This window comes from Nelumbo nucifera, chromosome 8 (genome assembly GCF_055504915.1).
Source record: "Nelumbo nucifera cultivar China Antique chromosome 8, China Antique-T2T, whole genome shotgun sequence".
Lineage (NCBI taxonomy): Eukaryota > Viridiplantae > Streptophyta > Magnoliopsida > Proteales > Nelumbonaceae > Nelumbo > Nelumbo nucifera.
In genome coordinates this window covers 11,839,753-11,853,184 of record NC_142656.1, presented here as the reverse complement: position 1 = coordinate 11,853,184, position 13,432 = coordinate 11,839,753, and the positions used below count along the sequence as shown (strand labels likewise).

The 13,432-nt window shown below is 38.6% G+C and overlaps 1 protein-coding gene across 3 annotated transcripts in view; it reads right to left on the bottom strand.

Annotated features, from left to right (window-relative positions):
- Positions 1-7,123, bottom strand: part of LOC104592273 (3-hydroxyisobutyryl-CoA hydrolase-like protein 3, mitochondrial) — a 47,783-nt gene extending 40,660 nt beyond the window's left edge. For 2 of the 3 annotated variants that reach the window (XR_016079606.1, XM_010251548.3), the window contains exons 1-3: positions 6,788-7,123; positions 6,202-6,303; positions 5,742-5,794 (exon numbers count right to left, since the gene is read on the bottom strand). Coding sequence is in view for 2 of the 3 variants with exons in the window: in XM_010251548.3 (XP_010249850.1) it covers positions 5,742-5,794; positions 6,202-6,303; positions 6,788-7,052 (420 nt within the window). In the remaining variant the exon portion in view is untranslated. The remainder of the gene's footprint in view (positions 1-5,741; positions 5,795-6,201; positions 6,304-6,787) is intronic. The other variant, XM_010251547.2, reaches the window with a different exon arrangement.
- Between the last annotated feature and the right edge of the window lie 6,309 nt (positions 7,124-13,432).

The following is a 13,432-nucleotide window of genomic DNA, read 5'->3' as shown; positions in this document are numbered from 1 at the left end:
ATGAGTTCACGAGATGAGGTTCCCGCCCTGACCCAAAACTTCCACCAAATGATCCTAACCCAGTTTGATGCCAAGATCAAAGTTCTTAGATCTGATAATGCAAAGGAATACTTTGCTAAGCCATTGGCATCTTACCTTCTTAATCATGGGGTTATCCACCAGAGCACTTGCCCGCATACACCTCAGTAGAATGGGGTTGCAGAAAGGAAGAATAGGCACATCTTGGAGGTGGCTAGAAGTATTATGTTTACCTCCAATGTCCCTATTCGCTTCTGGGGTGATGCTATCCTCACGGCGGTATATCTTATTAATCGGGTTCCTTCCCGGATTCTTGATATGAAACCTCCTTTTTCCCTTCTATACCCAAATGAGGAGTTGTTTACTGTTCCCCTTAAAACATTTGGTTGTACTTGTTTTGTTCAGCTTCTCGGACCCCATCACTCCAAGTTCGAACCAAAGGCCTCCAAATGCATCTTTCTTGGTTATGCACAAACTCAGAAGGGTTATTGCTACTATGATCCTGTCTCAGGGAAGAAGTTTGTCTCCACGGATGTCACTTTCTTTGAGGAGACACCCTATTATTCTCAAGTTTCTCCTCAAGGGGAGAGCAGTGAGAGTAGGGATTTGGATCATTTTCTTCAAGGGGAGCGCAGTGAGGGTAGGGTTAATACTTTTGGGGCTATTCCTTTACCTATTCCATTGGGTGATGAGGGCTGCAGTAGTGAGGGTGGTCAGAGGGATCAGGAGTTGAGAGTCTATCACAGGCGATGCAGGCAGGTTGATCCCGATCATCAGCAGTCCAGGCTAGCTCCAACCTCTTCTGCGGCTCCAAGTCCAGGTATTACAATCCCAGGGCCCACAGAGACTCCTTCCATTGTTGCCACTTCACCTCCTGCAGACGACCTTGACCTTCCCATTGCCATTCGTAAAGGAAAACGGCATTGCACCACATCTACAGCCCACTGCATTTCCCAGTTTTTATCCTATGATCGCCTATCTCCCTCCTACAAGTCCTACCTTACTTTCGTTGCTAATGTCCCTATTCCAATAACAGTGCAAGAAGCCCTATCAGTCCCGGAGTGGAGAGGTGCAATGCAAGTTGAAATGGATGCCCTGTTGAAAAATAATACCTAGGAGCTAGTTGATCTGCCCAAAGGAAAGAAACCAGTTGGATGCAGATGGGTATTTACTATGAAGCACAATGCGGATGGCTCCATTGAGAGGTACAAAGCTCGGCTAGTTGCAAAAGGGTTCACCCAGACTTATGGTATAGATTACTTGGAGACATTTGCCCCGGTAGCCAAGATGACCACCATTCGAGTTATATTATCTCTTGCAGCAAGCCACACTTGGCCTTTGTACCAAATGGACGTTAAAAATGCTTTTCTGAATGGAGACCTGCAGGAAGAGGTTTACATGCAATTGCCTCCTGGATTCTATGATACAGAGACAGGTAAGAAGGTCTGTCGGCTCAATAAGGCATTGTATAGTTTGAAGCAGACACCTAGAGCTTGGTTCGATAGATTCAGACTAGCCCTTGGGAAGTTCGGTTATGTACAGGCCCAGTCAGATCATACACTGTTCATCAAGAGGGTGGAGTCCTCTCTGACACTACTTGCAGTATATGTTGATGATATTGTGGTGACAGGAAATGACAGCCATGAGATTGAGTCCCTCAAACAGCTTCTTCATCAAGAGTTTGAGGTGAAAGATCTTGGTGCACTACAGTATTTTTTGGGTATTGAGGTTGCTAGATCTAAATAGGGGATCTTTGTCTCTCAGAGGAAATATGTTCTAGATCTGTTGGCGGAAACTAGAAAGTTAGGTGTCAAGCCTGCGGATACACCCATTGAATAGAACCACAGGATTAGTGTAGAGAGTGGGGAGCCTCTTGAAAACAAAGTTATGTTTCAACGATTAGTGGGAAAGCTCCTATATCTTTGCCTCACTCAGCCAGATATCAGTTATGCAGTCAGTGTTGTCAGTCAGTACATGCATTCTCCTAGAACCACGCACCTTCTTGCAGTAGAAAGAATATTAGCATACTTGAAGAGATGCCCGGGTAGAGGTTATCGTTCAAGAACAATGACCACATGAAGGTGGAGGTCTATACGGATGCCGATTGGGCTGGGAGTGTTGATGACAGAAGGTCTACCTCTGGATATTGTGCTCTTGTGGGAGGTAACCTTGTCTCTTGGAGGAGTAAAAAACAGAGTGTTGTCTCCCGATCTAGTGCTGAAGCTGAATACAGGTCAATGGCTAACGGAGTGGCTGAAATTCTATGGCTGAGATGACTACTTGAGGAGTTGGGTATTGAGTATGAGAAGCCCCTGATGCTGTATTGTGATAATCAAGCAGCTATTAATATAGCACACAATCCGGTGCAGCATGACAGAACTAAACATATTGAAGTTGATCGACATTTTGTACGAGAGAGGGTCTCATCTCAAGAAGTGTGTCTCCCGTACATCACATCCAACATGCAGCTAGCAGATATCCTCACCAAAGCTGTACCAAGGAAGAAGCTAGAGGCAGATCTCTCCAAGTTGGGAATGATAAACATTTATTCCCAACTTGAGGGGGAGTGTAGAGAACACTGATGTGGGCCCCACAGCTATGGTCCCACTGTGTTCGTAGGGTAGAAGGTGTTCTAGTCATCCTAGGGTTAGCTGGTGGTCAGTTGGTTATTTCAGTTTTAATTTGTTCTATTTGTTATGTAAATACTAAGGGCAGATCTGTCCTTTCCATGTAATGAGCATAACCTATAAATACTAAATAAAGTGGCGGCGGCAAAACATTAAGAATCCGCTCCTCCTTTCAACTCTTGTGTTCTACTGCTCTCTCTTCTCTTTCTCCTCTCTTCTCTATACCTCTTCTTCTATTTCCGAACCTGAAATCCATTAGGGTTCAAGACTGATAGCAGTCCTGAACGTCTACTAAGGAGTGTGCTACAGTTTTGGGTTGTGCAATTGGGAAATGGTCGGTGATCTTGGCTTTCCTTTAGGGGTTAACCCTAGGGAATGAATCCTTCTGGGAAACAATAGTTGAGAGGTTTATAAGAAAGTTAGAAAATTGGAGATCAAATCCTTGCGGTTAGAAAAAAACCAGACAAAAAGATTTGACCTCCATAAGAGAGGTTTATAAGAAAGGGCTTCCACAAAACAAAACCAGACAGCAAGATTACAAGGAGAAAACAAAACTACAACATTACAAGATACCACCTGGTCCTGGACAGCCCCATTCCAATTGAAAATTTTCAACTCCAGCCCTAGCTAGAGAATCAGCCAATGCATTAGCACTCCTAGGCACCCAATTGAATGAGGCATTCAATAAGGAACCCAAGAGTTGTGCCTGTCTTTTCCAAAGGCCTAAACTTCCATAGGATCATGTCCTGTTTCTTCTACTATCAAAAAAGAATTCAACAGTCACCTTCCGCCTCCACATTTTTTAAGTCTTTTAGCTTCAACAACTCTAATCCCTGTAATAGAGCTTTCAGCTCAGCCCGTAAGGAGTTACCATTAGCCCACTGGCCCAGAGAAACTGAGTAGAATGTTTCTATTATGGTCCCTGACAACACTCCAAAACCTGAACTTCCTGGATTTCCAAGGCAACGCCCATCAAAATTTAACTTGAAGCTTCTCGACTTCTGGTGTACACCAACAGACCACCCTTTTAGAAGCCCTCTTCTGAAAACCCTGCTAACAGAATAGAGGGCAAGGATACAGTAAAAGGGCTTCCACAAAACAAAGCCAGACAGCAAGATTACAAGGAGAAAACAAAACTACAACATTACAAGATACCACCCGGTCCTGGACAGCCCCATTCCAATTGAAAATTTTCAACTCCAGCCCTAGCTAGAAAATTTCAACATACCAGTTGAAGCTGAAAACCGCAAGGATTTGACCTCCATAAGAGAGGTTTATAAGAAAGTTAGAAAAAAACAATTTTTGCTCTCTTATGGAGGTCAAATCCTTGCGGTTTTCAGCTTCAACTCCCAAGTCCCAAAACAATTGCTTATTGGTCCCTCCTTAGAGCTTGACATTTGCACTTCTTAACAGCCCTAATTCTTGTTTTGAGGAGACTAAAATATCATATATAAAGCCTCAAAAACATTCAAGAGGTGAAGGATCCAATTAAGAGACATTTTTTCTTTCTTAAAAGTGGCATAACAACATATTATCCCTCTACTCTTGGATTGAAATCTTTATTCCGCTTTTTAATACATGGTCAGGATAATAAAGGCTTTCTATAATTGCAAAGAGGCCTAACAACACATCTGAAATTACAGACCTAAGTAATAGAAATTTGACAAACAACCCTTTCATGCAAAATTTAATAACAACTAAATCATTTCATACAACAGTGTCATACACTAAGAAACCACTTAGAAATCACTATCTAACACAGTCACCATCCATTAGATTTATCCAAGGATCTTTATACCATTGGAATACTTGGAAAAAAAAATCCCAAATTCATTTTTCAAACGACATTATTTACCATATAATAATAAGCTTTAAAACTCTTTTAAAAGCACACTATTAAAAAAAATCACTTGAGTGTTCTCTAAGAGGTCCAATAACACTAGGACACTCCAGAGAAGTCCTAAAAAAAACTTTTCTGAGAGTTTCAATCCAACCAGGAAACCTTCTTGCACTCATTCTAAAATCACCTCAGAACACGAGTCCTACTGCAATTATGATTCCTTCCAAGAGCCTCAATTCAACTAGGAAAATTACCTATAATTATCTCAATTTTATCGAGGGACAAACATATGAGCCTCAAGATGCCTCTCAAAGCGGGGAAAGAAGAAACTCGATCACCTTAAGGCAAAAAAGTTTGGAGAATGATATGTACATGTGTACACATGCACGCGCATGCACACACATAGACTAGCTACTTGATCCACTAAAATAGAAAACGGTCCAGTAGAACATAAAAAAAAAAAAAAATAAGAGCTAAAACAGAAAATGGCCCACACACATACACATGTACACGTGCACACACACACATATAGACTAGCTACTTGATCCACTAAAACAGAAAATGTCCCAGTACAACATAAAAAAATAAAAAATAAAATAAGAACTAATACATCTAACACAATTATTAATTCATTGGCATGATCATGAGGCTTACACTTCATGTTTTAGACAAGTGAAACACTTTAATGCTTCACCTCACCTTTCATCATTTTAAAACATTGGGCTGATGTTAAATACAGAAAATGCAATTCTTTTACTATTCACTTTTGCCTAGATTCTAGATTGCTAACAGTTCTACAATATGAGTCATCAAATTGTAAATCAGGATTAAGCATGCTGGTGCTGTTGACTATTGAAATTATAACATGTCACGATTTAACTATGGACCTGTGAAACCAACCATTGGGAAATTAATATTATTTGATAGAGTCTAAAATTGTAAAGAAGACAACCAGCCAGGTCTTCTTACTTTGCCAAGAGGAACATATGCTCTCAAAAGTAACTGGTAACTAAGAATTCATTGATAAATCCTCTACTAGATTGCTATTTTCAAACACACTCATCTCTGGGAAATCCACTATGATTCCCCTGCACTTCCTTCCCCTACTAACAATAAGTCAATAACCATTACTAATTAATAAATCAAATATAATGAGTTATAAAAGGCTATTGTTCAGTATTTCTCCAAATTTTTTATTAACGACCAGATGGTGCTGGGCATGTCAATTGTGAATATAGTGTGAAAAGACACGACACCTCAATCATATCTGATTTTTTACGTCTCATAGTGATCTGCTTCACATCGCCACCTGCAGATCAAACTAATGTATGGGTTATCAAATTGGCAAGAATTCAACATGTCACTTATTAAGAACAAGTGAGCAACCATAATCCAGTAAGAAATCATGCAATGGACACCTCATAACAACCACAGTCAATTATATAACCATGAAACAAGAATTTCAAATGCAAGACATGCTTTGTAAGAAAACCTTTTGCACAAGAGATGTGGTTTTATCCTTTTGGATTTCAGAAATAACCCCCTTAATATCCATTACTGCATTTTCCATGAATGGTTACCCTCAGACCTTACCCAGCACCCAAAAATACGAAATAATATGAATCTTCTAAAACTGAATGACACATCTATAAGAGGTATTAAGAATTGTTTTTTCTTTGTTGCAATTCTATCTTTACTTGGGGGGGGGGGGGTTACCTGCTGAGAAGGCACGAGGTGAACTGCTCTCTACCAGAACACACTTGACTCTAGGATCTGCTTCCCATTCATCGAGATAATTTTTATATTTGATATCCATATCTGCATTAGATATCAGTTACAAGTTAATATAATTATAACCCCATTGCAAGAAAACATCTAGGAGCATAGTTACACCAAAATCCTAGTGGTAGTAGCTAGTAGCTACTCCATCAAAAGAGAGCAGCGAATCCCATGGCAGAATATGGTATTCCACCCAATTTGTTTAAATAATTACGGATACCATCCAAGTGGGACCTGAAGACAGAAAGAACGCCAATGTACATCTCTGAACTCCCAGAACGAACCACAATACAACATTTTCCTCCAGAGCACTTAACCATCAAATTTCATAATAAAGAAAAATATTAGCTTAAAATTGAAAATTACTTAATGTTTATCGTCTCGCATTAAAACAATGCAAACTAAACATTCTAAGTCCCAATCCATCTCTTAAAACACCTCAATGTGCAAATTTAATTACATCTACGATGACTCAATGAGTCAATTAATGAATTCAGAAGAAAAACAAAGTAAAAATGAGCACCTAGGTTCATGGCATTGAGTGCTTTGGGGCGGTCGAGGGTGATAACTGCCACTCCATTGGGAAAGACATTTCCCTTCACGAAATCCTCACTTCCAGCCATGATCGCAAAAGTTCGTCTAGAAGGAGATGCTTCGAAACTTTTGAAGAGACTCAGATGACGGAAACTGATAATTCTCGAGGTGGAATTTCTACTGGAGACAAGAATTGAAGACCAAAGAGAAGAAGATGCGTGGAGTAGCCGAGAGTGAGACAGTAGAGTACGCATTTGTTTTTCCGTGCAGCCTGCAGAGAAAGAGATATCAACAGAAGAGGATTTCACTTGTTCGAGCTTTTCTTTATTTTGCCATTTTTGTCCACCAGAAAACTAACGGTAATAATGCTCTAAGATATGGCTAAAAAAGTAATTGTGCAGATTATGGACCCGTTCGCGAAATAGGACCGGCCGTTATTGCTGCACCTGCCAATCAACTACCCAGTTTTCATCTTAAATCAACTACCCGGTTTCCGGCGAATCAAGGTAGCCTTATAATGCAAAGAGCTGTGCACAACGAATTGAAATATCTTGCCCACAATAATCCTACCCACGCCTACTAACAGTTGTATATTGGGAACATCTCATCAATCAAGGTAGCCTTATAATGCAAAGAGCTGTGCACAACGAATTGAGATCTCCTGCCCACAATAATCCTACCCACGCCTACTCATATGATAACTTTCAAACATGGCAGATTTCTGAATATACAACTGCAATGACTAATGAGGCGTGGGTAGGTGTGGGTAGAGTTCTTCTGGGTATGAGATTCAAGCTTGTGCACAACACCCTACAGCCGCACATCAGGAATATTTGTCATTCATGAAAGATGTTTCCAATGTGTAGTTGAACCCGGATCTCCTAAATCAATAACTTTGACTCCTTTGAGTGAATAGCATTGCACATTGGAAACACCACATCCTGTTTTCAGAGTGTTCATAAAAAATTCCGGAAAAGTACGGACAGGCCCAAAGCATATTTCTGAATTCCATTGCAGATCTATAAACATTCAAAATGTCAAATACTCACATTCGCCTATAAATTGGCATCAATTATGAACTGATACCTACCACAACAATACTTTGGGCCTAAAAATTCTGACCCTGGGCTGAATAGTCATTCTCCCTCAAAATTTTGCTTTAAGGAGATCTCCTGTAAAGCTATAGTGTTGAATATGACCAGCATATTATAGCTATCACATCCAAAGCTCTTATAATCCTCCTCCCAACATTGATGACACGTACCAAATGACTTGATCCATTGCCACAATTAAGAGTGAGTTGGGATCTCCTCCAACAAAACACTTTCTAATACCCAACCAAATTTATCTTGCACCATATATCTCACTATAAAATTGGGCCACCATAAAAGTGAAACCCACCCATGCATGAGATGTGCAATGTCAGATGATGTTGTTAGGGTGTTGTAAGGTATTTTGTTGGCAGGTGATCTAGACTCATGAAGAGTGCACACCTGCTTTGACCCCGATTACATCAGTACTCCCTTGCAACCCAATTGAAATACATCTTCAAGGTGCCAACCAACTGGTTGGTAAGCCAATTGAGGGATAGATCAGTTGGTTCGTTAGCTTATTTGTTCTACCGGAGATGTGGATTCGAATCCTATTATAATTACCACTAACTTTCAAGGAGGATTACTATTAGTGTGATGTTGTGCTACTTCTTATAAAAGAAATAAAGAATTACGGCCCCCATTGAGGGATTTAGTAAATAAATAAATAAAAACGATTGATTGGTGATGTAGGGTGATTTGGCCCGACCTAGTCATAGGGGGACACGTGGACACGACCTAACTAGCAGGGTGACGGCCCAGTCTGACACACCAAGCCTACAATGGATCGAGATCGGATAACCAAACCACCTCGGGGCAAGTTCACCTCGGGGCACGATCGCATCAGGACCACATCGGTCCCGAGGCACTTCGGCATTCGTACTATGTCGGATCCAAAGGGCACTAGCTCGAGTAATATCGACCGACCACTGCATGGCAACCCCGAAGATCTCACCACTAGATTCCACGCCTTACGGGATCACGCCTCGTAACAGCTAGCATTATCTCCCCCATCCGATTCGGGCGGAAGTGATGAATCTTATCAGTTGGCAGCGTTATCCCCAATTAACACGGAAACGGACATCATCGTAACGAGGATCTCGGAACCGCTCCGCAAAATCTGCGAAGGCTCCACTATATAAAGGCTCCACCCTCCGGGGGTGAAAGGTACGCATAATCTCTGCTCTCTAGCCCTCTTGCATTCTAAGCTATTATTAGTTTGCAACCAAGTACTAACTTAAGCATCGGAGCGATCTCGCCGGGTAAGCAACCCCGGGTTCTCTGATTCGCTTTTTGCAGATCAACTGAGTCTGTTGTCTATTGGAAACCAGATCACCTCCAGCTGGGAACAACCGGATTGCACTACATCAATTGGTAAGATCTCTTGTTGGTGGATGACCTTAGCCTCTCCTATCCAAGGAGACCCCAAGGTGATTATACTCAGGATGGAGTCCTGCCTTTCTCCAAAGAGTTTGGATCTGCTGACCACAACACATTGTTACCCATGTTCATCCAACTACACATTGGGAGCATTTCTTGAACTTTATATACCGATATTCCAGATGTGCGGCTAATTAAACGTGGCCAATAATGTGTTGTAATCAGCAGATCTAAATTCTCACCCAAGTTAATTTGGGGGATCTAAGTGTTTAGAGGAGGGTTAGCTCCGGTTGTTTAGTCCATTATTAAAAAAAAAATAGATACATTAATCCATATGAATTTCATTTTAGTAGTAACAGTGTTGGAGGCATGACTGTATGTAAGAACTAACATGTCATATGAAAAGAGCTGACAACACAAACTGCCAATCATCAAAAGCCAATATCTAAATTAAATAGAAAAAAAAACACATATTTTTAAATTTCAAATAGATCATATTTATGTTAATTATGTTCCACAAAAAACAAACAAGAAGTGGTTAAGATTCTCCATCAGATAGGTCTCTAATCAACATTGCTCACACAAAATATAAAAACAATTCAATGGTCCCAATTATATTAAATTCTATGTAACAATGAATCGATGAATTAATAATACAGTTCTAATGATAATTCACATATCAGATGGTTAAAAAGTATATGGTTTTATACTTGGGAATAGGTTTGATCTGAGTTAACATTTTACATTGCTTCGGGTTTGGGCCTTTGGGTCGAGTCACATTCAAAATTCAATAAAAGCCTAATCCGAACCTGCCACTGGGAAAGATCATTTAAGTGAAACCTATATTGGTGAGTCAAAATCCTTATATTTACAAAGGATTCAACTATAAATTTATTAACTAATCAGGTGGAATTTATCAAAATTCACAAGTGAAAGTTTTTATTAGTCAAAACTCTTCTTCTACCATGTCTTTCCATAGATTTCCCATTTTATGATACATGAAATTGATAAGAGAAGGAGGATGAGTCTCGATACCGCACATTTTATACATGGCAGGTCTCAGCCCATATCCACAGGATCCCTATGAAACCAATAAATGGTACTTGACACCTAGATATAACATCTTTTATATATATAAAGCATTTTTTTAAAACAATCATGGGACTATTTAACATTCCATGCATGGAATTGAAAAATATATCAAATCTTACCTCAACTATCATACAAAAAAACGAGGGGACAGCTCGGTTTGCTAATTTCATGGAATGACAGCAATTTTAAAATATTTGGGTATCGTATTTTTATTCAGATATGTATGGATGTACCGCATGTATGACATGCGTTTTATTGTGTTAACTTTTACCACCTTGATTGATCTAACACAGCACATCTCACTAGGACCCATCATAAAAGTGGGACCTTGCATGTATGAGATGTGCGGCCTAAGACTATGTTGGTAAAGGGTTGGAATGTATTTTGTTGGCAGGTGATTAGGACTGGTTAAATAGTGGGTTTATATGCTAATATTAATAATCAATGTAGAGTTGTTTAATGTTGCTTATAACGTGTTGTTTTTTTTTTTTTTTTTTCCAGTGCAAATCTGAACGGAATACAAATTTTGTATTGGTTTTAGTCTTGCATCCGTTTATTAGTACTTTTGATTTTCACTCATATCTGAAATGAATACTTTTTTTGTCTCATTTAATTGCACTCATTGGCGGTGTAAAATTTGCATATCAGCAAATTAAAATTTGCACCACCTCACTCCTTAATTCTCTCTCATATAGAGTGGGAACCACAACACCTTGCTTCCTACCTATGAAACAAATGACCCTCCTACAACCATTCTCTCTTGTATAAGGTGGGGATTGCATCATTTTACTTTCTATTTTGCTTCTTATAAACAAATAAGACAGTCAAATGTGAAGCAAAGGTAAATCATAATTTACTTCTTCCTATTTTCACTCCCATGCATTTTAACTAATGCAAATTAAATTTGCGTTGCAAACAAACTGAACCCTAAGGCTGTGTTTGGTTGCAATGCAAATAAATTTGCACTGATGCAAACCTGCAGTACAAATTATTTGAGTGTAAATTCTGACCTATTTTTGTTTCAAATTTTAGATTATTTTGTTTGATTGCAGTACAAATTAAGCAAATTGAATAATGAAGCAGAATAAAGTAAAATCCAAAACAAAATTAGGCAAGAATTTGCATTTTTTTACATTTGTACTCCCATGCATGTGTACTAGTGCAAATATTTGCACTACAACCAAACACAACCTAAGAAAAAATTGTTGTTTGCACCACAATACGGAGTGAGGTATACAAATTATGTTGTTGGCCACATTATCAGTCATTATGCCAGAAAATAGGGTATGTCATGAAGGGGAGCTCCTTGATTCACCTAATCACGAGCCATGGTATTGGCCACATTGCCATGTGAACAAAGAAAACTATGGTCTCCATTAGGGGGTGGCCACGAGCCGAGCTTCTCATGATCTATTTGAGCTCGACTTGGCTTAGTTTAAATCAAGCTTCGAGCTGAGCTCGAGCTTGATATATAGGCTCGTTTGCTAGTCGAGCCAAGCTTGAGCCCAGTGAAGCTCAACTCGTGAGGCTTGTGAGCCTAGTATAATAAATAAATAATTATAAAAATTTTATTACATACATACATACATACATACATACATACATACATACATACATACATACATACATACATACATACATACATACATACATACATACATACATACATACGTATATATAATAAATATTTTTTATTATATAATTATAAAAATTTTATATATAATATTTTTATTTTGTATGTATAATGGTAATCAACTTTTATAATTCTTATTTTTTTGTATGTAAAATAAAAACATTATTTATATGTATGCTAATAAATGCTTTTTATAATTCTTAATTTTTTATATGTAAGATAACAAATATTTTTATATGTATACTTTTTATTTTTTAGAAAAAAAAACTTGACTTGTAGTCGAGCTCGGGCCTAACACAATTTCAGTGAGTCGAGCTCGAATAGCCAAATATTCGGCTCGACTCAGCTTGAATCCACCCCTAATCTCCGTGCAAGCAATGACTACACCAATTATAATGGTCTCAACCATGGTATATGGTTGTTGACATCTAGTTTGGGAGGTGGCATCATTCTATTTTTAACCTATTTTTCGTTTGATGGGAAATAAGAGAAAAATATAAAGTTGAGGGAAAGGGTTCGAGGAATTTTCTAGCAAGGTGCCAAATGGTAAGTTGGTAAGCTCTATGACTGGTTGTAGTAAAGAATCCTACTCGCACTTAGGGTTGGGAGCTATGGGTGAAGAAAAAGGTTAAATACATATCTCTTATTGCCTTAAATTATACATTTCTGTTAGGGATCAAGACCCATTTTACCCATTGATCCTTGTTAAAACATGGTAATAACAAGCCGGATACCATTCTGGCCATTTGTTCTTCTCTCTTTATACAATGGAAGGATTTATCCATTGCATTATCCTCCTAGGAAGAATATTTTAGGATAGGTTTGGGAATAGTATAAATAGAAATATGTTAAATATAAATACAAATGCTGTTATTTTCATGAACTGTGAATATTTGTATTTGCACTCTTCCCAAACGGAGCCTTAATTTCATTTTGAACTATAGCATATTAATAATCGAAAATGTTATGAAAAAGGGTGAATTATTCAACCAAAATAATACCTCAATATTGCATCCAGGGCTACATCTTTGGAACCCTAATGGGATTGCACCAAAGTATTGCCCTAGCCACATAGATTGAAGCTTTGAGATGTCACTTACACATGGAATTATAAGAAATAGATTACAACCCCCATAGAAATGGAGAAAATCAGTTTTCAGACCAACACAACCAGTCTTGGCCTTTTTCATTTTCCCCTCACTTAGAATAAATAGATTCTCAAAATCAAGATCAATATTACAAGCTTATTGCAAGCTTTGAATTTCTATCATATCTCAAAAAAGAAACAAAGGTGGTGTACTAAAGAAAACCTATATCATGTGTGGACCTAAATTCCCTCTTCACTATGATATATCCACACCAGCAAGCTCACAACTTTATATAACACTTGTATCCTTATGTAGTAAACTAACCAGTCTACCTCTGATATTGAAAAGAT